This window comes from Corticium candelabrum, chromosome 16, assembly GCF_963422355.1.
Source record: "Corticium candelabrum chromosome 16, ooCorCand1.1, whole genome shotgun sequence".
Lineage (NCBI taxonomy): Eukaryota > Metazoa > Porifera > Homoscleromorpha > Homosclerophorida > Plakinidae > Corticium > Corticium candelabrum.
Genome location: NC_085100.1, coordinates 5,548,881 through 5,576,699, shown reverse-complemented (window position 1 = coordinate 5,576,699; position 27,819 = coordinate 5,548,881). Strand labels below are relative to the sequence as shown.

Below are 27,819 nucleotides of genomic sequence, written 5' to 3'. Positions count from 1 at the left end.
GTAGTGGGCGTTATAGCGGTGGTTTGAAGTTATCGGACACCCGGTGTAAATGTAAGGAGGGCAAGGACAAGCGCATGTCAGGCAGAAAGTTACAAATTGTGTCGTAATAAAGAACCAATAACAGTATTCATTAACTGATTCGGAACCTCCTCCTTGTAAGCTTTCCCATAATGTTGGAATCAACCTGCTAGGACGTCCGATTCAGGAGATACGAGTTCTTCCCCATGTCATCTCCAGACTTAGTTAGTTTGCTCTGCTTTAACAATATTTCCAGTTAGTTTGCGCTGATGCCACGTTCTAGCAACTGTTTTCACATTGTTGTTAGTTAGTTCTACACCGTTATCTCAACGTTTTTAGTGAGTTTGCACTGGTTAATTAAATTTCACGTCTACACTACATATTGTTTTCTACACTACACTGTAGTTTGTTTGGAGTGTTATCAGGTTCACAAGTTCTGGGAGGAGAAAGGTTCTGCACATGCCTATTTCAGTTTAGTCAAATTTAAACTGCAGGTTATATGGTGTGTACGTGTTTTGACAGAGACAACAAACCTATGCCTGAGATTTGTATTTGACAACAACTTAAACATCACCACATACAATCACAAATACATACATAACAATTTTTTTGTTTGCAATATGTAAACCTCTCAACAAGCACTGTGTACTATATATAAATGTTCACGGGTACCAAACAAAAACTACCTCCTATATCTATATCTTTTAAAACGATACCACAGCTGAAAGATTCCTTGACTGTATTGGCATCTAAATCCATGCTGATGAGAATAGTCCCACTCACGATTGACAACTTTAAACGCTATATCCTAAAAATTGTGGTCAGATGCCAGACAATTAACACAATGTTATCAACAAGCTTTACCTCATATGGGGGTCCTGCATGAAATCTCAGGATTAAGAAATCTTCACTTCCGGGATATCCATCCTACTCGCAAACATAGCTGAGAACAAGGAAGCCTGCCAACACTCCAAAGGAGGCACTCACCAGAAAAAATTGAGGAGTGTCTTTCTTGTTAATCAAATCAGGATAAAAAATCTGAAACCACCACAGACAGCACATTACTTAGACACCTTGTTGATTATAACTAAAATCTTACATTGAATTTGTAGCCTTGAACAATTTTAGGAGGAGGATTGTCGGCATCATAATGCGTCTGATTGTATTTGTTCCACTCAAATCCCTACAGCAAAAATGCTGCTAAATATTCTAAGTCCATGTGGTTGTTTCCTAGTCACATACTGTATGCACACGATTGAAGAAACGAGGCTTGCGAGGTCTGTATTTATCTTGCCACAAGTACATCTTCTGCCCAATAGGTACCTGAACATTGAATGTACTCTCATCCTCATCGACTAAACCCCGCTGTGCCTCTTCCAAGCATTTCTGGTCAGACTCGGCTGCAGTAGTATCAATCTAGTAAACCAACACCTTGCATCATAGTTACTGACAAATCCAGAAAGTAACATTTAAGCTAACTTCTTTCCCCAGATAGTGTTGACGAGCTATCTCCTTAAGTGACAATAATAAACAGCAAATTACACTAAATAAATCAATACACATGAAGGCATAAGCAATGAACAACCAGCTGATAATGGTCTTCTTCTGCATTTGTGAGCATAATTCTGTTCTATTAACATAAACCGTGGAGTCAATTCAGTATTAGTAAGTTCCAATACAATGCTCACTTCATCAAGGTCCTCATACGGTATCAACTTTGGGCTGTAGCAAACTCTTTCAGCAGCGTTAGCTGAGCTAACAGCATCGTCATCATCATCATCATGATCATCATGATGATCATCATCATCATCATCATCATTGTCCTCTTCCACCTGTGCCTCAAGCTGCTCATGTGGTATTAATTTTGGGCTGTCACACCCTCTTTCAGCAGACCTAACAGCATCAACATTATCGTTGTCCCCTTGTATTTGTGTCTTAAGATGCTCAAGTTTGTGCTTCAGTAAACCTTGATGTCTCTCACGCAAGCGTGCCTTTTAACACACATTTAATAACTGAGTCAGTGTTTCAACAGGAATGTGATAATAATGGCAAAGGTATAGGAACAACGGTAGCATCAACACCAAATAATTTGATAATATACAAGTGGTGGATTGACAGGTTATTAAATTGCATATTTACACTTGTATATTTACACTTGTTGTATAAAAATATCTATATAGGTATAGACTGCATAAGAATAAACATCATCACTGGTTTAAAACAGATTGATTCTACTCTTAAAAGGCCAGTGACACGCAAATCAAAAACTATTTTAAATTTCTATATGATAGTTCTAAAGGTGTATAATTAAAAATGGAAAAATAATTTTAGATTTCAAAATTAAGGTTTCTATAAATTACGCCGTAATGTGCTTCCCGTTTATCGCATTTAGTTTTGAGTAACAGACTCTGGGCATTTACATATAACATAAAAGTGAGAACGGATGTTGAGTGAGCAAAAAATGAAACAGCTAACGCACAAGACACTAGTGAATGGCTAGGCGATGTGTGGCAGCTTAGAGCAGTAATAGAGCGAAAGAAAATGTGAGGCTCCGAAGACCCTGAACAAAGACGAACGTGAGCAAAACAAGTCAGACATACGAGATATCGCTGGAAAGGCCCAAGTGATTCTTCCGTCTTGTGTAGTCATCATTTCGAAGCAGACTGCTTTAAAGATGAGCCAGGATTGTAAAAGCAATTTGGTTTAGGCTACCGGGCACAGATTTTGAAAGTACTTATAAAAAGCTATGCTAAATGGTAGTGTAACAGCCTACGGTTGTTTCATCAAGTTCAATAATGAGATGGAAAGATACCGTGCTTGTGCATTACGCAAACATATCATTCGTACATGCCATAAGAAATCACAAACGAAGAAAGACGTCTGCCATGTTTGCGGCGATATCTTGGTGGATGGCATGAAACAACGACTCTTTGTTCTGCACCAGAATGCTAGTAGCTAGTCTAACCACTCGACTAGCAAGACTACCGCTTGACCTGTTGTTAAAGCTAGGTGATGGCCTAGCGACTCTGCAGTGATGTCCTGTCACCCCAAGCTTGAAAAGATCAAAGAGCTGAATCTGAAACTAAAACTACTGGCTCTGGTGTGCACTTAGCTGCCCAAGAGGATTTCACAGGTGCGTAATCAGCATTAGTGCACTTAGCATAACCAATTACTGCTAAACCAACCAGAATTTACAACTGACATTCCGGTTCTAAGACGCTGATTGGCTTAGAAGACTATTTCCAAAATCATTTAGTACCGTTCTGGTCCAGACTAGAGTTCGCGTGCTCTGTGGTCTGGAAGTTCGAGATGTAGCAGAAAATGAGGGTGCAGGCACATGACAGGCAGGGCTGGTATCTAAGTCAAAAAAGCGAACAAAGAACATCACCTGAACACAGAAGCTGTTTTCTGTCACTATCACTAACACTATCAGCTCTAGATTCTAAAGAAAGTCGGTTCCACATGCGTACATACATTACCCTGATATCGAGGTAATTTATGCACGCATGTGAAAATGTGTACCAGGCCTTCTTCTCCAGACACACAAGAGGGCCTGGGTAGAAGGCTACTGAATGCCGTGCATACTGATTGAAACAGTGCGAGGGCTGAGCAGTTGGAAACACCAAGAAAGAAGAGATTGGCATACAAAAAACGTGAAAGAAAGAGAGTAGATTGTATTTAGACTTTAAAGAAGTGTGTGTGTGTGTGTGTGTGTGTGTGTGTGTGTGTGTGTGTGTGTGTGTGTGTGTGTGTGTGTGTGTGTGTGTGTGTGTGTGTGTGTGTGTGTGTGTGTGTGTGTATTACTAAACCAATGCAAACCGTGGCCCAAAAAATCGCCAGGCATTAATTTCAAGCCATGACACAATGTGGGTATTATTCACAAGTGCTGGTGATGCAAAACAGACGTGAATTGCTACAAATCAATTAATGAATTGGCTCAATCAATATCTAATGGCAAAAACTACATTCTTACATTGCACACATTAAATTAATAGTGCTTTCACTATCACAAGCACAATATCAAAAATTCTATAAAAATGTGTTCTACATTACATTTAAAGACGCAGTCCCACAGAAAAACAACCTATGCTTTTAAAATACAGACTTGGACAAAATTATAGGGACACCTGGCATTTTTGTGTCTAGTCTAACTTTGGCACTGAATTTTTCTCTAGCAAAACCAAATGTTTTTTTCGAATTTCTTTTTTCATGGATTGCGCCATTGTTAGTATGTAACATAGCTTGAGTTCAAGACTGCAGCTTTACGTACTACCTACTGCGCATCTAGTTTGCTTTGAAGAAGAAAGACGACCATTCCTACTTTTCTTGTCTTTGTACACGTTCATCGCTCTTGGATGCTCATTCTTGACATACAATCTAAGAATGCTCTGTAGTAGAGAGTGAAAGCAATTTTGTGGGTCCTCTTATCAACATTATGAAAAAAGGCGAATCATCTGTTTTTGCACATTGATTTCGCACATGTCATCACAATTTGAATTGTTTTGCTATTTTAATCAATAAACAAACTTCAACGTATTCAAAAATCATGCGACACTAATTAATTACAAAAAAATTCCTGCTAAGACAAAAACTAATAAAGTTATAGCAACAAAAGTACATTGACATGCCACTTCCAGTCCACGTATTACGTAGCAAAATCTCAAACTGCTACCGCCAAAATGTCAGCTGCACTAAAACCACTCCCTTGAGACTGCCAAACTTAGGCGATAAGTTAGCCTGAACGTTCAGCTGCACGCAGTTGCAGAGTCTTGTTCCGTGCGATATTTCACGAGTTGCAGCAATGCCTCAAGACAAACAGTTGAGTCCAAAAACGTGAGGGAAAATTGAAGCCCTTCACTCAGTTGGCCATTCTGTGCATCAGATCGCAGCTTTTGTCCGCCGCTCCAGGAATTTGGCTCATCAGTGCCTGCAACGGCTTTCCCATGGCAGCAGCGATTATGAAAAACGACCTGGACGTGGGAAGGCAACGACAATCCGGGAAGATCATCGACTGAAGAGAATGGCACTGCAGAACCGCAGAGCACCATCACGACTGCTCTCGTATCAACTGGCTGATGAAACCGGCAAGCAGGTATCAAGTAGAACAGTCCATCGTCGTCTCAGTGAGACAGGAGTGAACGCTCGGAGGCCTAGGAAAAAACCACTGCTAACAGAAAACCATCGGTGTTTGCGACTGGGATGGGCAACCACTCACACACAATGGACTTTGGATGATTGGAAATCTGTTCTTTTTACAGATAAGTCAAAAGTCAGCATAGGATACGATGGTGCTCTGTACGTTTGGCGTCACAAAGGTGAGGAATTTCTCCCTGAATGTTGTGGCCGTACGGTCCAGCACGCGGCTAGTGTGATGGTGTGGGGATCGATGTGTTGGCATGGTTTGGGGTCTCTGGTGAAACTGGAAGGTCGTTTGGACAGCACGACGTACCAACAGGTTCTGGAGAAGCACATGCTTACAGATGCAGCGGCACTGATAGGAGACGACTTTGTCTTCTAGCAGGACAACGCACCAATCCACACGTCTCAGTCAACAAGACAATGGCTACACCAGCATGACGTCACACTGTTGGACCGGCCGCCAAAATCGCCTGATGCGAATCCAATCGAGAACTTGTGGCATGAACTCAAAACTGCTGCCAATCGTCGCGAACCGAGAACTGCAGCTGAGCTCTGGAATGCTCTACAAGAGGCGTGGCAGCAGATTCCAGCCGCGCGTGTCCAGAACTTGGCAGAAAGTGTTCCGCGACGTCTGGACACCATCAGGAGGGCGAGAGGCGGGAACAATCGGTACTGAAGAACTGGTAGAGGGCTTCAATTTTCCTTCGCGTTATTAAAACCGGCTTTTTTAAAGCCCCTAAACAAAATCAGAGAGTCTAACTTACGACGCTTACACAATCATGACGTCATACACTTTTAGGTCTTGTTTTCCGCAATGCAAAACGTAAAGAAAACAATTTAGGGTCTACAGTATTCTCAAGAAACCTAACAATCAACGCGGTAACTATTAAGTTCTTAACAATATTGATAGTTGGTAAATTGTGACCTAATTATTGTGTTACTACATACCCACAGCGGGGTGTCCCTATAATTTTGTCCAAGTCTGTAGCTTGAATGGCGTTAGTTTTACGTCTGTATTTGCTTCCGTTGCTGTGAACTAAAATTAATTGCTCTCTGCAATAAATGACGTCACTGATTTCAAAGTCAACAAATGGTGTGTCTTCCGCCCAAACTAATGAAAGAATTTAGTGGTAAGTGTGGAAAGTGCACCAGACATCCGTTTGTGTTCTTGACTACTGTCGAAAACCTGGAGTCAGACTCGCTGATTTCTCTTTCTGGCTCATACATAAAAGGCGAGAGCTCCATCTCTTACCAGGCTCAGACATCGATCAGCAGAGTGGCGCAATGAGATCAGCTATGATATCGCTCTTTGTTCAGGAAACGCCCACCCCACGCACCCAACGCAATGACTACTAGCATAGGTAGGATGTATTGCAAGCAGAAGAACATGCGACTATAACTAAAAGACGTACCTTAGCTTGCGTAAATAACTTGTAAACATTCTCTTTCATTGTTATGTTTGCGTAGCGAGCAGGTAGAATGCACAAGAGTTTAGATCCTGCCGTCTAGAAGAGATTCACGCATGAATCATGACTACAGTTTCAGTAGCCTTCTAGTCAACATTGCTTCTTCTGCCTAAAAACCTGAGTCAGAGTGGATACATAATTACCACTTACCAGTAAACATTTCCCATTGGTCATGAGAAAAACACTCCTTGTTGTAGACTTTGAAACCAGGGTTTCAAAGTCCACGAAAAGCAATCATTTTAATTAATTCAACGATGAGGCAAATTGGGACGTGTAACTAGCCTCATTCGGATTCTCTCGTCAAAACCAATTTTTAAAGCCTAGGTTGTTTTTACGTGGGACTGCCCCTTTAAGGTACTGCCTATCACAAAAATTATGTGCTAAATATGAATACGTCAAATTGAGATATGCCAACACAGCACAAATGCATGCACAAGTGTGCACACACATTCCTAACAAGGTGCACAAGCATAAAGGTATTCCATTCTATAGATAATACATACATACTTTTGCCATATATCCTTTCAGTTCTTGCAGCAAAGATTCCCAATAGCCTAAACACACAACATAATGCAGCCCCACTCATTCATATGACCAAAATTTGCCACACACCAACATCCACTGCATCTCCTGAATGAATTTTCCTAGTTACTTGCTTTTTCAGCTCTTGTAGTTGAAAGTACTACGACCATTCATTACATTAAACCAAGTTAACATAACACAAACTAAAATTCTTCATACAGTTTTCCCATGAAATACTTTATACACATCTTGACCGACAGCCTTATGAATTCCACCTCGTCTGTCATAGCTATCACTCCCTAAGCACAATTAATCAGCTAATTAACCTTCAAAACCTTAGTTAATTAAATAATCAAATAAAAGATAATAACTAAGGGCGTGTTTCTATATTCTCTTCTGGAAGAGACAGAAGAAACAATGTGGAAAATGTTGCGCATGCGCTCATGTTAATTCTTCGGCAATGGATGATTTCGTTTCAAACTTGCAGGAGTGATAGCAAAAGTGATGTTACTAATTCTTTGTGATAAAAAATGAGGTTTTTCTCATCTGGAAAGCTTGAAGAAGCTGTTACACACGCGCTAAGTAAATGACAATGAAAAAGGAACACAGCAGGGTTTATTTTGTCACTTTTCGACCTCTTCTCTTCCAGTTCTCCTAGAAGAGGCAGAACAGTCCGGCCCTCTGACCACTCTTCTGACACATTCAAAGAAATAAGAAACAAAGCAGAATCTCTCCCGTCTCTTCAGAAGAGACAGTAGATCAGAGTTCTAGCCAAGCATGCTAAGGCATAACGCCACACATACACACATGCAATGACAAAGGGGAGGTGTCCGTTCATTACCTCTTGAAATGTCTATCAAAAGAGTGATAATGAGAGAGAAAGTCGAGACTTGTCAATCATGAGTCTCTAATTGCATACCTATAGTATTGAAATTAGATGTGTTGCATAGAAATGAGACAGATTCTTAGAGTGTGGTACAGTAGGTATCCTAAACCGATCCCCAAACCGAGTTTATTTTTACTTCAGAAATTTGCAGACACATGCCAAGCCCACGTGCCAGACTCATGTGCCATGCCCATACGGCTAAGGCTGTCTCCACTTGTTGCTCTTTAAACATGTTTAACGTTAAACACGTTTAGACTCTAAACATGTTTAGTAGACAGCGTCTCCACTTGTCCATTTATTCTGGGCTATTAAAAGAATTATCCGGGACTTTGTTGTATCACGCGAATTCGTTTCTTGTGTACCAGACAGTCGAAGATCGTCTTCTGGTCGTCTGAAAAACCATCAGAGACACGAGTCTCTGTCTTCGCCAAAATCATTCTCTCCTAACCCTCTGCATCAGTCTACGCACTCTCTGACATTGCCTAGTTCTGTCTTCTTCCAATAGTCTCCAAAGATAGAGAAAGAACAGTGCGAAAGAACTAACATCCATCGTCGTAGAACGCATGTTTCTATCACGTGACCGTTAAACCTAAACCGCTTTCACTAAACTACCTCCTAATCATGTTTAGCAAAAGCTGTTTAGGTTTACAGTTAACACAGGTTTAACGCTAGTGGAGACGAGAGTATTCTTAAACATGTTTAGACTTAAACAGGTTCTAAACATATTTAAGCCCTAGTGGAGACGTGCCCTAAGCCCTCCAAATATCCTGGCTAGAACCCTGGAAGAGAACAAAGAAATGTGCCCTAAGCATCATGTAGTAAACAACTACACAAAACAATGCCATACTTACAACAGAAAGAACTTAAGTTATGCATGGTATAATGGCTGGTATTCATGATTTCTCATATTTGCAACATAACAAGTGAGGTAAAAAATCTTCTGTTTCTCAAAATTGTGCTGTGTTTGTGGCAGATATGGTCATAAAGCAATTGACTGCAGAGACAAGGACCAAACGGAGCAGTTTCAGGTGTGGTTAGGCAGGTCTTGAGGCGAGCAATTGCCGAAGCAATCCCAGGGCTGGAAATGCTAGTGTCAAGTCCAATTGTGTGGTGCAAAGGGACGATAGGCTCGACTCCACTACTGAAACACATGGTATGTCAAAGGGTGACACAGAAGCATCTACCAATGATGGATGCCTACTTCTAGCAAACAGTAAGAAGGGTCCATTGATAAGAAATGCTGTGAGTGAGGAATTGTCTGAGAATAGTCAGTGTATGGCAATGTCAGAAAGAAAGATTGGTACGTCAAGGGTACGTGTTTTGAGAGACACGGGGTGCAGTGGGGTGATTGTGAGGCAGAAGCTTTCTGTTTGGTGTTGCCCTTAACCAGGCTCCAGCAGAAGAAGCTATATATATGGCATGGTCAACCGCTGGTGCACATATGTGTCCTATCTCGTGCGGTGCTGAAAGTCTGTGACAATAATATTAATCTACACTGTAACTGCAACTACTGTAAGTTAATAAAGATCAATATGTTATGATCATAAAAGTATCTACGTGTGTGACCTTGACATGCAACCATGTCAGCGCCAAGATTATACATAAAAATAACTTCAGCCCATCCGTTTCTTTGAATTGTTTGTCATTAAATCTGACTGTGCATCATGCACTTTTCCAGATAGATTGTTTGAGCACAGCACTGTGCCGTGCCCTGCACTTTGGACACTGTGCCTGAATTGTTCACACCATACTCAAAATTTGGTTGTCTACATATGGGCATAAGTCACAGTCTGGAGCTACTCTGAAAGAAGACATTTGTGCTAGAGAAAAATTCGTGCAATTTTGTGCGATAACAAGCCCATCGCACAAATAAATTCCACATATATTTTTCCCTTGAGCTTGATCTTATTGCGCATGGCCTTATTGTTGCACAATTTTTCTCCCGCACAAATTTCTTATTTCAGGGTATTACCATTATGGTCGACACCAAAGTGCCAGTGATCATAGTATAGTTACTAGTTATAGTATGAGCACGTTGAGGATATCGTTGTTATTACCCGAGGGGAGTGGCAGCTAATTCCAAGATAATTACCGAGACAAAGCCGAGGTGATTATCGAGGCAATTAGCTGCCACTCACCTGAGGCGGAATAACAACAATATCCAAAATTTGCCCATATGATAAGTGATTTGTGTCATGCATGGCTGGTTTGAATTACCGCTCATTTTGAGCATTTAAAGTAGAGTTGCGAGTACGTAAATCTTACTTGCTATTTCGCCTCTAATGGTGACGCGGTTGACTTTAAAACAACAAAGCCGAAAAAAGGTGTGATTTGCAGACGTTACTACTGAGGAAGACCTGTTAAGGTTGAGCTATACAAACGGTTATCTTCCACCCAATACTACCAACACCAGTGGGCCCTATGCAGTTTTCACCTTTGGCGAGTTAGTAGAAATACTAGGAACCAAGATACGTGTCCTGATGATATCCTCAAAACAAACAATGCCAGTCTTCTGAACAAACGATTGATTTTATTTCTAATCGAGGCCAGGAATAAGAAAGGTGAGCTATATCCTCCAAAATCTTTGCATCTGCTGCTTTGTGGACTGCAGAGCAGCATGCGTGACAAGAATGATGTCAGTTATAACATTTTTGATAAATGCAATTAGCGTTTCAATGGTATGAGAAAGACTTTTGACTGCTTGAGCCAAGAGCTGCATCAAGAAGGTATGAGAGTAGACAGTACATCTGCAGACTTAATGACTGACGAAGAAAACACCATGTGGGAATCCAAAGCTATGGGAATGGCCTCTGCAAATGCTTCGCGCTGTCTTCTTCAAAAACGGGAAGAATTTTTTATTAAGAGGTGGAGATGAGCGTAGAAGACTAAAGTGGTCGCAGCTGACTCGCCCAAGTTTCCTGACCCAAAGTCTGGAGAGAGCGTTGTCTGCCATGTCTACACCAAAGACTCAACGAACAATCAAGGTGGCACTTCAAGCTTCCGCGATACTGTCAAGTCTGTATGCCAATACAGCCAGCCAGAGCTAGGTGAACAATGTCATGTGTACCTTTTGGATCTCTACTGCAGCAAGTTGCCTCCTGATGCAAATACAGATGCTTTCTATTTCAGACCGACAAAAAACCTGTTCCCGACAATCCATGGTTCTAAGCAAGTTGTAGGTCACAATACGCTTGGTTCCATGCTTGCAAACATCTGCAAAGCCTGGACAAGATCCGAAATCAAATCACTCACTTCGAGCCACTAGTGTCACTGCTATGTTTTAGGCCGGAGTGTCAGAACACCTTATTCAGAAGCGCACAGGCCACAAGAGCCTTCAAGCTCTACACCGTTACCAGCACCCGTCTATTGAGCAGACAGTAGCTGTGAGTCAAGTGCTTGCCACAGGGAGAAATTTAATAAGGCTGCAACTAGCGACAGTAATAGTTCTGACCTGTCTATGAAAGTTCCACAACTTGGAAAGTTCCACAACTGCACTGTTAACTTCTACTTCAAGTAACAAAATATGAGTAACTTGTGTGCTGCAGTTGCATTTCCTAGACTGCAATTGATAATTATTTTCTCATTAACCGTTTACTGTAAGGTAGACTGTAATAGTTTGTCTGGAACCGTTTACAGTGTTAGTTAGATGTTGCAGTCTAAGTGCATTTACGGTTTAGTAGCTCATATCAAATCATCTGCACGTTAATGGTACCAGCTCTGTTGTGCTGTTGATCATAGCAACGGTAGGGTATACACGTTTCCCTCGACAGCCAGAGGGTATCAGCGCAAACCAGCGTACAACGATTTGTACCTGCTGTATCAACCAATCAGACAAAAACCACGTGACCTGATACAATATGTAATATTCCTTCTCCAGCCTTGATATTTACAATCTTTCAAAAAAATAGAACATATCCGTCATTATCCATCCACTGGCAGGTTTGGGACATTAAGACATGGACCAACAGGAGCTCTTATTCATGCTTTGCACCTTTACGTAAAATGCCGTCAAACAAGTGAAGACACCAATAGCTCCTCAAAGCAGCCATCAGCACCCAAAGTATGCTGAAGTTTGTCTGAAACAAACGGTAAACCTGGTTTCCTTATCATCAAAAATCGAATGTTGCGACATTACCATTATGTGCTGTGACATCATTATTACATGCTGTGATGTCGTAAGTCAAATGTCCTATGTCAAGTGCTCCCTATTCGCTTTGTGGTGTGTTTTTCAAAAACCTGCCTGGAACGTGTCAAACAACATTCTTTTTGTACATGTACTGCCTTCAAAACTACAGTAACAAATTTGTAATCTGTATAGTTAACTCTGTTTGCAACTTCTTCATTCACACAATAAAATAATCCATACTTCCTTCTAGTCTCGTGTAGCCAGACCCTTTCCGCCTACATATTTCTGACGATAAAGGGTCTGGGGAAGTGCTTTGTATAGGTTTGTTCTGCTGCCGTCATTATCCCACTGCATTCTGGTGGGGTAAAGAGGTGTTTAAACAGTCTTTGGTGGTCTGTCAAAATTCATAATGAACGCGACAACACTCGTGTAGCAGATTCATATTGTGACGTTGTAGTTGTTTTAGCATTCTGATAGCAACACACCCACAGCAGTGAATTCGCAGTTTGCACCCTGCGTTTGTCTGAGCAACGGACGAGCACACGTAGCTGAAAGTGAGGTGTGAGTTCAGTTGGAACGAATGATTAATTGCATGGATGTGAGCGTGCTTGTTGTTGTCATCGTGTCGCTCATCAGTGTTCACTCTCTACAGTACTTTAGATTCGTTGATGAGAGCGAGTAGCAATCGTTTGTCTGCGTGGCTGCTTCGGTTTGCTTTTCAGGTGCAATATCCGTAACTTCCTATAGAAATGTGTCAGCTAGCCTACGAGCAACACGACCACGAGCACTCACACACGCATCTATGCAATTAATCGTTCGTTCCAACTGCACTCACACCTCACTTTCAGCTACGCCTCCTCGTCTGTTGCTCAGACAAACGTAGCGTGCAAAATGCGAGTTTTGCTGCTGCAGGTGTTGTCGTTATCGGAATGCTAAAACTATGACATCATGATATGACATCTTCTACAAGAGTGTTGTCGTGTTCATTATGACTTTTGATAACCCACCAAAGACCGTTTAACACCTCTTTACTCCACCGGAATGCGGTGGGATAATAACGGCGACAGAACAAACCTGCACTTCCCAAGACCCTTTCTCGCCGGAAGGGTCTGGCTACGCGAGACTACTTCCTTCAGCTGTCGTTAAGTTTTAGAAGACAGTGTACAAACTACCTGAAAAACCTTCAATATCATGAACTAAATCACTACATAGACGTAACCCTAGCCAAAAGTAAATAAGTATAAAACATTTTGAGAAAATGATGGGTATGTACTTATTTCATTCATGCTCATCTCCTACATCATAATCACATCCACAACTACACACAAGTACTGTTACACATCACTGCTGCGTAAATGTAAAGATTGAGATGCACACAACTGCTGCAAGCAGTTTAGGTAAAAAGATTGTGATGTAGGAGATGAGCATGAACGAAATAAGTACATACCCATCCCTACATACCCATCATTTTCTCAAAATGTTTTATACTTTGCTGACTATACCTATTAAATTAAAGAGCAGTAATTTATCATTCCAAATGGGTGTTGCTACTGTGAGTATGTGTATGTGGTTAAGATAGAAATGTGTGTGAAGCTCGGGATTCAATACTTTCCCTAATGTACGTGGCAGCTGACCAATGTATGTAATATCATTGATGGAATCAGCTGCTAGCTTCTAGGTTACCAAAAAACATGCAGCAGCTGCACTACTAAAGTATTTAGCCTCGACAATAGGCCATCTTCACCTTACGTGTTGGACTAATGTGGTAATTACACGTTGAGATTCCATGACTTGAAACAATGTACCTGAACTATACTCTTGCTAAGTTCGTGTTGGTCAGATGCCATTCAAGCACGTTTGACTGTATTTATAGCAATCGCTCTGTTTCCTGTACGGGGAGACACCGCCTACTAGATCCAGATCCGATCACGTATTTGCCAATTAGCACTCTAGCAAAGAAAAAATGGACTATGACAAGTACAACACAATTCAACATATCCGTGCAACTACTTTTTCTTGTAGCTTTGGGTTCACGATTGAACATTGTCGTACAAGTTCAACTACACGCAATGATAAGCAGAATATGAAAGTGGCACATAAGCTCCCAAACAGTACGTAGTTGCCACTAGCTAATTAGATATAGCGATCACATGTACACACGTGACTGGAACAACATGGAGTTGTGGAAGCACTATGTAATATTGCACATGGCAGCAGTTGACTAGGTGGACTTTGCACAGTTCTAGCTGTTGGGTTAGCGTAATTCCCCGGACAAGAGCAAATCATTTCATATCACTGTCGTTGTTGTAGCTGCTTCGAGTGCCATGCTAGCCTGACTGACCAAAGTAAAGGTGAAATGTGAAATGTGAAATAAACAGTTTTTCACTTGCCAATAGATGGCTTCCGACGCGCTTAGTGTCAGCACTGGTAGTCTGGCTACCATTCGGAATGTTTGAAGTTGAGTGCTTGGTGGCTCTGAGCTCAATCTCTTTACTGAGTTCGAAGAGATCTGGTTTGGATGCATTTGAATACATTCGTATCCCTACTTAGGGAATGCTACCACACTCCCTGATTTCATATTGTTTTATATGGCTAGTAGCAAGCTCCTATGTGTTTGATCTTCTTTGTTATAAACAGCCTGACTGAAGGTCACATCTTAAAAAATTGTGCACTCCAATGGACAGAAGGTGAGTTCACAGAATCAAGATGAATTGTTTGCCACTTAATTAACGACAGTAACAAGTCTTAATGATCTAACAAATGACTTTAAAGCACAAACAAACTGTCCATGCACAACTCACAGCAGTCAAGCAGCATAGGTCTGAACAAAAACATTAGTGCTTCACTGCCCATATAATCTCTAATAACTTTCTGCTTACACTTAGACGTACACAAGAAGCTAAGCTAGTTCAACTGTGTTATCTTTGCAGTAATTAATCCAATTAGTACAAATATATTCAAACCTGTCCTCATTGAAGACTCAGCTTTCCGTAACTTGTGCAGTTCACTTTCACAAACCACAGTGATATCCTTCACAAATGTTCCCTTTAGACATGAATCACTTAACAACAACAATTTAGCAACCTTCCAATAGTCAAGATGTCTGCCTTGTTCCAGATCCATATAAACTTTGATGTCTTCGAGTAAGTCTTCAAGGTCAGTACCTGACAGTCCCTATAACACCAAAATCATGCTTCTAAAAACATTAACATATTGATTAATTAACAAACATTTAAAATTGTGTAAGGCTCATTCATTTCTATATCCATATCCATTTCATCTTCCTCAGCTGTAACATACTTGGCAAGCAGATCAATGGGTTTGGCTAATAAATATAAGTGAATAAATGCAAAAGTAAAGCACATACAAGCAACTGACATACCTCTTCCATCCCTCAGACGAATCTTCGATCTCAACTTTGCCTGCTCTAAATGGAACTAAACAAAGATATCCAATAGTTAACTTGTAATGTTATTGAAGTTTAGATGCACCATTTGTACTGATGTATAATACATTCAACAGTATCTGTAAATAATAAAGCAGTTACCCAGCATTCTGCAAACCTAGTTTAGTAGTGATCCTGTAAGTGCAACCAGAAGAAATGATTCCAGTGCATCAACCTTTAACTGGTAATTGACTTAGGGGTCGTTCAAAATTATCGACAATTTCACGAGGGTACAAATCACACGCTAGGAGACAGGGGTTATGGCCTCTTTATGCTTGTAAAATGTTGATAGGTAGCAAACTGATCGTGCTAATTTCTCTGTTTTCCAAGACCAAAATTGCATCAAGCGTTGCTCCTGTACTAGTCACTCGTATGTACGAAATTTGCAAACATGTGCGACCGTGGCAGCCTACTCCGGTTTTGTTCTAGAACATCAGCCATCCATAAAGAGCCCAGCTGACTCTACCATGACTTTCTCAATGTTTTCGTCTTTGTTCACTTGAAAGACCAAAAACCTCCAGCGAACACCATCTGAGCAGGTCAACTGAAATGAAAGAAGAACTGTATCAATGCAGAAGCATTGAATACCACATGTCAACCCTCTAATAGATGAAACCATGGTCAAGCTATTGAATTATGCATTGACATAATTACGTGCGCTTTGGGGATAGGGAGGGACTCAGTATCTAAAGGAGAGCTGTCTGTGTGCCTGTGTGAGCAGTGGGTCTGAAGGCGGAATGATACCACCTGTCAAAACAGCCTTATGGTATTGCAGGGATCCTTAACCATTTTCACCGGCAGATCTTAAACCAAAAATAATGCGCGCAGTTCCGTAAGACATGGGGGAATTCAAATTGTACTACTCTAATCTCTCAAACTGTTTTGCTGATTGCAACCTCAATTTTAGCACTTATGTTATGTCGAAAGAGAAAATGGAAGTTATTCCATGTTGTTATGGAAGAGAAAATGGGTAGCTCCAGTTCCTGCCAAACGGATTCTTCAATGAGCCTATCACAATTTGACACAGGAAATGCGTCTCGGCGATGTAAAAATACAACGAAACAAACAAACACTCTCAACTAGACATTGTTCCATCAGAAAATACAGGACTATCATTACTCCACAAGTGAGGTTGATATAAAAAGACGCGAGACACAAGACGCAAGAATAGAAACTGAGACTATTTTCTTGTGTTTCTTTACTTGCCCTTCCGTCTCCGAGTTATGCGTTTGGCGTTTTAATGTCAACAGACACACAGAGACGTCAGAAAACACAAGAGCACATAACACCTCCTTACATCTTAAATGTAACCCTGGCTTAAGTGTGATTAAACAATTCTTAGTTGCATTCACTTCAAATTGCCTGAGTAACTGCTTCTCAAACTTCTCAATGACAACAATCCACATTATGCAGCAACAGCGTTTATGTCGTCATGCTAACATACCTCATCTTCCTCCTGTCCCCATTCCTTGAATTGTTCAGCTTCCTTCATTCGCTGAATCATCTCCTATCAAAATTACTCAATTAGTTCTACATACATATTCATAGCAGTAAAGCCACAGTACAGTACTAGACTTCTTCATAACTCACAAGTTCCTGTTCCCTTGCAACTCGTTCCTCTTCTCGTTCCTTTTCAAGAGCAAAGCAATAATTACTAAACAGCTACTAGAACAAACACAATCCGGGGTTTCCCCAGGACCTTTCAGCAGAAAGGGCCACCCCGTTTAGATTTTGAGGGTGTGGTCCTAAAGTTTGTGAATATCTGAAATGGATCTCAGGACTTAGCGAGTATTAACATGCACAACTCTCACAATGTGATCTGTGAAGGTCTGCCTTCAGACCCACCTTGTTTTGACATAAACAGATGAATACACATTTAATCCATTTTCTAAGTGTCATTGGTAAAATTGATCTAATTAGTTGTCATTGACCTCCCACAAGACCATTTCAGTGTTCGTGCTAGAGTAAGACATATCGTTTATGTTAATTTCAATTACCAATTTTTCTACTGATTGTTCAACTAAACAGTCAGTAACTCTGTAACGTGCTTCCTACTTTGGTAACTATGTGTCCAACACATTGTCCACTGCTCAGCCATAACCACACGGTGCACTAGCAAAATAAAAGTTTGAATACTGCGCTTTGAGCTAGTGCTGCATTGAATTAGATTATTTCGTCCAGTGGTAGTGGGCATGTGAAACAACCATATCTCTACTTTCTTCACACCATGCATTTGATTAACATTAACTATATTACATTAATATAATAACAATGTATTAATATTAACAATCTGCCCTGTTTGATTTTAATTCTGGGGAAAACCCTGACAATCATAACTCATCAAAACAAGTACAGCAAAAATTTATTAAATATAAAAGACTTACACTAAATAAAGAGTACTGTTAGCGATAAAACCAGGAGTATATACAGAGAGAAGATGGAGCATTCGTCTACGCATGGGTGGGGTGATATCGTTGTCATGGTCAGAGGGGAAGCTGTTTACGCTGTGCCTTATACGGCAAGTTGAGTTAGCGTATGTCTAGAAGACAGCGGCCGGAGGAAGCTGATCAACGGTCAAACAATGACAAGAAGAAAGCTGAGTCCCCTCACCAAGGTCAGCTTTTAAAGGAAATGCAGATTTACTACTTTCCCGTCTAGCTGAGTAGTGTTAGCACTCTCTACTGATGTGAATGTTACTGTCAACATCTACATTTCGTTTTGCAAACGCAAAAGTGTCAAATGCTGTCGTTCTAGCACTAACTCAAGTTACCATAATAGAATAGTGGCTCTGACTCTTACCATCACAATGATATCACCCCACCCATGCGTAGGCAGACACTTACACACACACACACACACACACACACACACACACACACACACACACACACACAAGCCCACCATCCCGTTCTCCGCACAGGTAGATTAATGAAAATTAGCAGCCAGACAGAATTCTCATTCAGAATTACATCCCGTTCTGAGAAATTAGCAAGAATCGAGTATCCCAAAGTATGCAAATCTATATGTTGTTGCATGAGTATCCCATCCTAATTTATTATGAAGCGTATCTCTGAAAAATTATCAGCTGATTTCGTTCAGAGTTTCCCATTGAAGACAAAGAAAATGTAATGGAGTGTTCCGTTTCCAAAAATCCCGTTGGACTTCGAAGACGTAGCTGCTGTTGCAAAGAACAGGTGTATTGAACTTGACATCTATTTGACGCGAATCCTGTTCGGAAGCATGAACTGAAAGTCATGTGTAGTTACACATACTCACCCAGATAACCCGGTCCCTGTATATCTACACGACTTGTACCGACTCTCGCCATTCTGACAGTCCCACTGAACGTCGTCACTTCGAAGACGTTGCTGGCATTACGGGGAAAATGTGTATCAAACGTGGCAGCTTTTTGACGAGCGTAGACGGGCAAACAACTGTGGGTGGATTTTTTCAAGACCCGGATATGAGGAAAAAAAAATCTTCTCTTTCCCGACGTCGCCCGCAATACACAACACGCTCCGCACGTACTGTCCGACATCGGTAATGCGCAGTTTAAATTCGATGCAGATCCGATACGCCGTTACGAAGATATTCGCGCACGAGCAGAGACAGGTTAGAAGTGGGTTCGATTTGCTGGCAATCTCGTTGTCGCGGGAGAAGTACAGAAGACGATGATAGCTTCACTGTTGACCTCTATGGATTCGGTGTGCGCAAGCCAAATTCAGCGGAGATCGGACGTGGGGCGGCAGAGATACACGTGTACTCACAGACAGACAGACAGCTCTCCTCTATATGTATAGATATGCATAAAGTTACACACTGCTACTTTAAACAACACAGTAGGTAACATCTCACATCATATTGGATAAGTTTATATTTTACATTCATAGAACCCTTGTCTGTTGCACCTGTTTCAGCGGAAAGCCCCTCAACAAGCAAAATTGTCCAATGTGTTAAAATTTATTTGTAAGAGCATGTGTGGTGTCAATGCCTGTGGCACATTTCATGGTGACTAGACAACTGTGTGTTGTGGTAGATTTGCTAAAGGGTGGGGTTACAAGCCATGTCCAACTGACTTGAAATCGTCATATTCTGCTCTGCAATGGATGTTCCAGTAATTCCATCATTCATACCTCAAGGCAGACAAGGACAGTCTGCTACACCTTGCACTACACAACAGCATGCCCTTTTATGTGAGGTATATGGTACTAATAGATTTGTCAGAAAAGTACTTTCAAATAAAAAACACAAACTCAAAGCACACGCTAGACAATTTAAAGTTTATGTTACACCTACCTGTCTTCTCTTTTTCACTTTCTCCAGTTCTCTCTGTCATACCGATTAAAACAACACAATATTAAAATGCTTTACCTTTTTAGAGCTTCCTACCCTGTTTTCCATCATTCTAGCTCTATCCCTTTCTGTGTGCTCCTTTTCAGTCAGATTCCGTACACCTTCTCTCTCTCGCTTCTATCAACATGTACTTTGTCAACTCCTTTACACAACTACTGCTAGCTTCATTATTCTTATGCCACACCTTGTGCCACACAAACGGCTTCAGTAAGTTTGCATCCCCAAATGGATTATCATCATTGGTGTATCCCTATTGAAATAATGAAAAACACATGTTAGCAAAGCATGCATTAGATTTCAAGAAAATTAGGTGTCTAGCAAGATATTTGACTCAAAAATTTGTGTGAGCACCTTTTTATTTTTTTACAATTTAATATTAATAAAGTAACATATGGGCTACCAGTGAACAAAGAGTCATCAATAGCTATTACAGAACACATTAGATAAGTAAATGAGAAGTGGTACTGTACCATCATCATATAAGCTACACCAACAAATAATATAAACTTTGTAGAGTACATGCAGAGCAGCACCACACAAACCGACCGAGAAAGATTTTAAATCCATACACTACACTAATTGACAGAAGAACTAAACAGTGCGTGCCTCCACAGCAACACATCGCTGGCCGAGACTCATTCTACTAGTACCAGGCACTCCAGAAAATTTACGTACGCGTACACGTGTACAAGAGATATTGCTGGTTCCGCAAGACCTATTAGTAGAACAATAGTGATTTGATAATCCCTTTCACTGCTCCTGTCAAACAACTATATAATTCTTCTTGTGGCCATACACAATAGACCACAGTACAAAAATCATAATGCTCTAGTAAACTAAGAATTGTGAAGCTCTCACTCTGAAGTCACACCAACTGTCCCATCCTAAAATAATTGAGAGTTGATAAACACTCTAGGGCAAAAGCAAAATGTCCTATCTTTATTGAAATACTACATTTACAGCAACCATTCTTACACTATTTGCATTTGCCTGCCTCTGATTATGCAGGCACCTCTTTCAGATTACTATTAAAATGTCAACAACTACCTAATTCAAATCTCATGCAAACCTGTCGTCTACACTTATTTAGGTGCTCGCGCTTGGAAACGAATAACGACGTTTTTTACACAAAAATACAATAACATGATATGGCAGACGCGTATGCAGCCCATAGCCATCTCTTAGTCACCATGTAGTCATCATTCCAACCCATCTTCTGTCTTCTTTTCTTTTCCTTCGCTTTCTACACAAATTAACTAATATTAGACGTGCACTAACTTCTAGATGTTCTTTAGTTTTTTGACTGCTTCAACGACAGTGTCACCTTTCTAGCTAAGCGTCTGGCGTACTTTTCTTCCGCCGTTTCATTTCGACATTCAGATTCTTCATCATCCATGGCCAACTCTTTGTCTTGTCTGCCAAATGAAGTAAGCTTACGAGTAGGTATTACAACAGTGCAGCTCATCAGTCAACTTACTCTTTACGACGCTTTGGAGAAAGAGAGCGCCTTCTCGCATGACTACAATGTTTCTTGTCTTTCCCCATGAAGTACGTGCGGAGGCAAAGATGTCAGGTTGTGGCTAACGCGCTAATGGTTATACGGGTACTATCTATGGCGCCCTATTGGGTATTAGTGCGCTTGCGTGTACGCATTTGTTCACGTGGCAGCTCGTTTCTCAAGTGAACATCATCAACATGGCATCTGATGGAATGAGGATGGGACGTCCAGGCGGAGGCCAGGTTGCTTACAGTGATTTCGGCGCCCCGAGAGCAAAATATTGTCCACCACAGTTTTGATTTTGTATTATCTCTTTTTCGTGCAGGGCAGACCGCCGCATGGAGGAAGGGGTGGTTACGGAGGCCGAGGACGTTCTCCTGGAGGTCGGGGTCCTCCTTCAGGTACCGGGACTCGAGTTGTCCAACTTTTATTTCGTTGGTGACGAAGATTTGGTCTGTAGATCGCAAACGGCCCTATGGCGGCGGCGGTGGAGGTGGACGTTTTTCGTCCGCGCCAAAGCGCTCATTTCGTGGCGATGAATTCCGCCCTCCACAGCCCGGGGAGATTTATTTGAGGTTCCTGGTGAGGAGCAAGGTGAGTTTTGGTAGTCCAGTTCAGTCAGATAAACTAAACATCTTACTGTGACGGGATGTTATGTTGCAGGATGGAGGTGGAATCATAGGAAAGGTAGGATATACTGCAACGTTTGAAGTATGCTAATGGTTGTCGCTAGAGGGCTGTCGCTAGAGGGTCGTCGCTAGAGGGTCGTCGCTAGAGGGTCGGCCCTAGAGGGTCGTCGCTAGAGGGTCTGGAAACCCTAGCCACGTGACTAAGCTTTTTGCATGTGTTTGTACCCTGGGTAGATGTACGGTACTGTACACTGTACTTACATAGACAGGAAGCAGATGGCATTAGTGTGCCCGTGTGCAAAGGCTTCAGTAATTAATTAATACAGAGTTTGACCCACAGTTTTGAATTATATTGCAATTGTAAAGGTCTGGGTATCCAAGGGTACATTTCTTCTATTAAACGCCACATTAGCTGGAGTTCCAACTGCAGGGTTTATTTGCTAAATTCTCTCTGTCAGTGCTTTTGGAGTGTGTAGGTGTACATGCTGTAGGTTTGACACTTTTCAATCAAGAGGACAACACTTACCATACTGGTAGCATTTCACTTTGAGACATCATGGGGTGAAACAGTATTTGGGTAGTCTAAAGAAACATTTCCCTCACTAGCCTCACATATGCCTTGAAGAAGTCGTACGATTCTTCCTTCAAACTTCAAGCTAGATCTCATTGAATTCATTGAAATGTGGCATTTATTCGAGGGCGGCATTAATATTTTATCTGTACTGTACTCACAGCTGCGGCACTTAAACGGGGCAGCGTTTAATTGAAGAAATACCTAGACGGAAGGGGCATGTCATGTAACTACCTTGTCTGACATGTTATTATGAAATCATGTGGAGAACTCCCTTAATGTAATGGTATTAAAATTGCATCTGAATGTGAATTACTTCGAAGAAAGTAATCTAACTTCATTTGTGAATTTTTGGAGAAGTTTCACTTGTTGGTTTATAGTTTGTATTGCCTCAACGGTGAGTTGTGATATCTCACATCAAATAGTTTGACTGCAACTCGAGTGGCTTTAGTATTATGGTGTCATTAGCATAACTTTACTGAGTGCAGCTCGTGTAACAGCTAGCATTGCCAAATTTTTGTATCGCTCTTGTCTTTAACCCAGGCAATTGATGCTTTGATTACTGCAATATCGATGCCAAGTTTGCTTAGTTCCAACAGAGACGCGGAAACATTGAAGTTTAACTAAACGATAAGCTGAGGGCTGTGCTGTTTCTATTTATTTATTAATTATAATATTTGCACTCTAAGAAAATGTTAGTTTAGTGAGATGGATTGAGATAACAAATGTGGGCTGTGCAGAATGTCTTTAAAGCAGTGCAGTGATGATACTACATGTTTGATAGAAAAGAAACATCATTAATGGCTAGGCATTAGATGACGTAGCATCTTCTGGGTGTTTGTAGGAAAGTTGGGACATGTTTAGGCAAAGAATGTTTGTAATAGATAGTATTCAAAGAGACAGCAGCTCTTGCATGAGCAAGTAGTTATGTCATTCTTTTTATTGCTATGTTCTTTCTTGTTGCAGGGAGGCCAGAACATCAAACGACTTAGAGAAGAGGTACATTTTTTCAATTTCAGTCCCATCCCTTCTCATTTTTCATTGCTGCACACAGTACTGTGTGTAGTCTCATCCTAACAATGTGTTGTTTCTCCCCCTCGGTACCCCTCTCCCTCTCAATCCCACTGTGTACGGCATCACCTTCATCACAACTTTATCCCATCTGTCTGATGGTGTGCTACCCTTCACGCTCATTAATGGCGTGTTTCAAGCACAAAGCATATGTTAGCATCCCTGACTCCCATGGGGCTCCAGAGCGGTATGTTGTAAGTTTCCCTGATGCCTTTTGTCACTGTTGTTGCCTGAGCCTGATGTATATCGATGCATGAGTACGGCTGACAGACTGCTGTTTGAAAGATGCGTGTTCTTGCTTGTTTGATGTTTGGTTATGATGTTGTAGTAATTGGTATGTTTGTGTGTGTGTTAGAGTGTTGACAGTTGCTCATGCTGAGCTCTCCACTGTAATGGCTGTGATGCGTGAGATTGTACCGAAGTTGGAAGGTGATAGTGTAAGTGACTGTTTTCGGTTATCATTCAAAGTACTTTTACAGTTCTGGTTAATTAATTAAATCAACTTTCTGTTGTTTTCATAAATGAAATTTCAGTTAATCAGGGTGTTGGTGATGTAGTTTATTGTCGCTGATTTAACATGCAAGAGGTCATAGGTTTGAATCTTAGCAAAACTGTGCCAATGCAGGGTTCTAGCTAGGCTGGAGATGCATTCGCCACTCAAACAAACCGCCGACTCTTCTCCAATCAGAGTGCCATTCAATGTTTGCATCCTCGATAGGGATGCACGTTGCTATTGGCTCTTTGCTAATGTAATTTTGCTCTGACGCAAGTGCGTGTAGTCTCGACACCGACCATCCAAGTCTACAAACAACAGGTTGACTCTTTCCAGCTCTTCTCGTTGTCTGTCTCTCGTTCTAAGAGCGCTAGACTCAAAGTTTACCACAGAGGCCAAGTAAAGGTCAACCGCAACGTCCACAAATCATAGCTCTGCACGTTGCCCTGCGTTGAGTGCAAATACCACGCTTTGTAGATGGTCTACTCGTTCAATGCATGCAACGCATGACACCGTGAGCAACTAGTTGTTTTGCATGCGCTGGTTATTTCTCCAAGTACGAAAAGGAAGTCTAAAAAGGGAGAAGACGACATGCAGGCCCGTGTATGTATAGTTAATGTCAGTGAACAGTAGCACTATTATAACTAATAGGACCTCATAGAGCACATCTTGTGGGCACTGCATTTGGTTGTCTGCATACATTATATTTATGTTTTCCCAGTGGATAAACTAATGCATCAATTAAGTACCTATTTTCAATAATATCAGACACGCGGTGTCTTCTTGGTCTACGTTGTCTACACTGACAGTAGCTTGGCCCAAAGAGTCACAGAAGCAAGGAAGAGGCCACCTAACAGTTTTCAAGAGAGAGCCTAGCTAAATGAAAGTTTTCTTTTTTTTGTAAGATGTTGATAAATAGTATATGGACAGCCCCTTAGTCTGTCTCATTTGTGATGGAAACAATACTTGAATGGTTGATAACCATTACTAGAAGAATTAATTTACTATGAAGTGGTCCAATAAAGTTTGCTGAGAACATCACAGTTTGTAGCTAATGCCTTTGCTGTCACACTTAATAAAGTGAAGATTAGATTAGTGTCTTTGCCTTCTTGGCATGATAACATGTAGGGAAGGTTTGCTCTGCTCTGTGGGAAATTGTGTTATACTTGGTCAGTTGTACATGAAGTGGTTTTGTGCACTCACATTGTTGACGAGCTGACTAACAAATCAATGTGTTGTTTAGCAAGAAGGAGGTAGGAGAGAGCATCGTGGTGGATCAGGTCGTCACGAGGTACAGATGATGGTTCCACAAGATCAAGTGGGTAGCATTATTGGCAGAGCAGGGTTCAAGATTAAAGAACTACGAGAGGTACTATAGACAGTGCGATTTCAGTATTATGTAGTGATTTTAACAGAGATTATATCTTAACAGAGATGTGGTGCTTTCATCAAGGTTTGTGACACATTTATGCACTCATCATTTATATTGATTAGTTTATGTAGGTATTCTCTGATCCGCTACCAGCATCTTCAGAACGGTTGCTTGTGATTCAAGGTATTACTATTGCCATATTTTTCAAATTGTAACAAATCAAATGCATACCAATTTTACAACTGTATGACCTGTTTGTTAATTTTTGGAAAATAAAATAACAAACAACGGCATCATCACTTCAAGGCAATAATGAGGTAATTACCATAGACAAGGTCAGTTGTTAGGGGACGCCAAGAAGAGATTAGTGCAAAGCAAGACAATGGCATCTTTTTCACATTTCACTCATCCTGACAGACAGTCTACTTGGCACTACCTACTTTCAGAATAAAGGGCGTGAATGGCTTCAGTGGCTGCTACTTCCAATTTGTTTGCCACGGTATGCGGTCTTGGTTCCATGTGGGAGACTCTTATGATGAAAGATCTTGGCGTTGTTGCTGCGATTTAATTGCAATTGTACATCTAGGCTTGCTGACATTTACCATGTTGTAGGTAGTTTACACCTCTACTAACACCTTGCACTGATTCAGAGATGTTGCTGACATTTTCTTCTTAAATGCCCATTTAATTAAGATAACCTTGATGGTTGTCAAAACTTGTCCAAACATGAATTTTGTTATTTTTTAGATTCATTAAAATTTGGAAAATACAGTATGTTGCATTAGCCATAAATTGCCAGGCTTTGTTTTAAGTCTCATCAGTGTATACGTAACAGTGCATGACAAGAAATCTTAATATTTGTTGGAGATGAAAGTAATACTACTGAATAGTAGTTAACTTAAATAATAGTTGCTGAAGACTTCACAAAAACAGTTCTCTATGCAAAATTGAGTTTGAAGCTAACTCAGATGTACATTGTATAGTTACTGAAGAAAAATATGAAGAATGTTTTGTTTTCAACTGTTGCATTTCTTGTAGGTAATGTTGACCAAATAGTGAATGGATTGGAGAGTGTTGTACAAATCATGATGGAGGTATCACATTACCGTTGTTTGTGCCTACAATTGTTCAACATAAGTTTTGTGGTAGTCGCCATCACGAATAGATGTACGTTATTATCATCCATCTGTTCCCATGGACTTGCCACCGTACCCTGAGTATTATGGTGGGTATGATGATATGGGTATGGGTCCTCCACCACGTCCACCTCCACATGGAGGATATGACAGAGGATACAGGTATGATCCTCCTCCTCCTGCTCCACGTTTTAGAGGTGGTCCTCCTCCAGTTGAGCATCAAGGGAGGGGATTAGGGAGACGAGGTCCTCCCATGGAACCAGGACAACCACGAATGCAAGAACAAAGAGCTCCTGTAAGATTGCTCTAACATTCATGCAACGATCTGCTAAAAACAAAAGCACCTAACTGAGCAATTTTGTATTATGCTGCATTGCAGAGCATGAGCGCTCCTCGTCAATCAGTTGGACAGTCACAGCCACCTGTCGCTGGGTATGGACCAGGTGAGAGATCCTACGGTCAGCAATAAATTTTATGGTGTCTCCAACGTCGATGACGGTTTTGTGTAGATTTTGTTCCATCTGGACCTGACATCATCTCCCAGCAAGTAACCATCCCCAATGATGTCAGTCTTCTAATTTCTGTCAAGTTGTAATAACCACTCAGTAGTGACTTTGTGTAGTTGGCTGGTGCTATTATTGGCAGGGGTGGAGAAAAAATAAGACATACCAGGTGTGTAATTATCTGTACTAAGTTAAATTAGCAGCTCTTAGAAAAATAAATATTGGGTTCCCAGGTTGCAATCAGGATGTGGTATCAAGATGGAGGCATCTACAGATGATCCTAATGATCGCATCATTACTATTACTGGCACAGCTGCTAACATTCAGTATGCACAAAGTCTGCTGCAGCAGAGGTGAAGACGAGTCTTGCTTTATAATACATACTATGTACATGTTTGCCTTTTTCTTTATTTAGTGTTCGCCAAGATCGTGGTCCTAATTCTCACTTTTGACTTTCTCTCATGCTATGTGGTTGTTGAACTCATTTAGAGTTGCCATTCTGTGTTTTGACTTGCTGATATCATGTACGCTCTATTGCAGCTGTTGTATTGTAATAACTGTATGGGAAACTGAGAATTATCTGTAGTGAAA

General features: G+C 41.0%; 2 protein-coding genes across 4 annotated transcripts; one reads left to right on the top strand and one right to left on the bottom strand.

Annotated features, from left to right (window-relative positions):
- Window positions 1-541: 541 nt before the first annotated feature.
- LOC134191874 (splicing factor Cactin-like) lies at window positions 542-21,550 on the bottom strand. Its single transcript, XM_062660505.1, has 23 exons — window positions 21,433-21,550; window positions 21,280-21,370; window positions 21,145-21,198; window positions 20,140-20,205; window positions 19,992-20,072; window positions 19,899-19,931; window positions 17,193-17,231; window positions 17,047-17,109; window positions 15,540-15,594; window positions 15,388-15,482; window positions 15,242-15,331; window positions 15,121-15,187; window positions 7,365-7,444; window positions 7,236-7,305; window positions 7,131-7,177; window positions 1,707-2,009; window positions 1,604-1,648; window positions 1,498-1,530; window positions 1,261-1,434; window positions 1,118-1,201; window positions 1,006-1,056; window positions 883-945; window positions 542-826 (listed from the first exon to the last, which is right to left on the bottom strand). The coding sequence occupies exons 1-23, from the start codon at window positions 21,498-21,500 to the stop codon at window positions 701-703; spliced, it is 1,878 nt and encodes a 625-aa protein (XP_062516489.1). The 5' UTR covers window positions 21,501-21,550; the 3' UTR covers window positions 542-700.
- A 43-nt stretch (window positions 21,551-21,593) lies between these two features.
- On the top strand, window positions 21,594-27,819 carry LOC134192081 (heterogeneous nuclear ribonucleoprotein K homolog). 3 transcript variants are annotated; one of them, XM_062660767.1, is made up of 17 exons: window positions 21,594-21,695; window positions 21,779-21,854; window positions 21,914-22,047; window positions 22,117-22,140; window positions 23,620-23,652; window positions 23,865-23,911; window positions 24,080-24,161; window positions 25,461-25,586; window positions 25,650-25,670; window positions 25,721-25,772; window positions 26,628-26,683; window positions 26,739-27,020; window positions 27,105-27,168; window positions 27,235-27,290; window positions 27,348-27,397; window positions 27,462-27,581; window positions 27,644-27,819. In XM_062660767.1, exons 1-17 carry the CDS (start codon window positions 21,651-21,653, stop codon window positions 27,678-27,680), a joined length of 1,305 nt encoding a protein of 434 aa, XP_062516751.1. In that variant the 5' UTR covers window positions 21,594-21,650; the 3' UTR covers window positions 27,681-27,819. The 3 variants fall into 3 exon arrangements, with proteins under 3 accessions (XP_062516751.1, XP_062516750.1, XP_062516752.1); XM_062660766.1 differs by having other exon boundaries at window positions 27,105-27,183; XM_062660768.1 differs by lacking the exon at window positions 27,644-27,819 and having other exon boundaries at window positions 27,105-27,183; window positions 27,462-27,585.

Coding starts and splice junctions, on each gene's coding strand:
- LOC134191874 (XM_062660505.1), bottom strand. CDS start 21,500: ATGGGGAAAGACAAGAAACATTGTAGTCATGCGAGAAGGCGCTCTCTT. Junction 21,199..21,279: donor CCAGACGCTTAGCTAGAAAG/GTGACACTGTCG, acceptor TAATTTGTGTAG/AAAGCGAAGGAAAAGAAAAG. Junction 15,188..15,241: donor GACATCTTGACTATTGGAAG/GTTGCTAAATTG, acceptor ACATTTGTGAAG/GATATCACTGTGGTTTGTGA.
- LOC134192081 (XM_062660766.1), top strand. CDS start 21,651: ATGGCATCTGATGGAATGAGGATGGGACGTCCAGGCGGAGGCCAG. Junction 25,671..25,720: donor GATGTGGTGCTTTCATCAAG/GTTTGTGACACA, acceptor TAGTTTATGTAG/GTATTCTCTGATCCGCTACC. Junction 26,684..26,738: donor TTGTACAAATCATGATGGAG/GTATCACATTAC, acceptor GTTTTGTGGTAG/TCGCCATCACGAATAGATGT.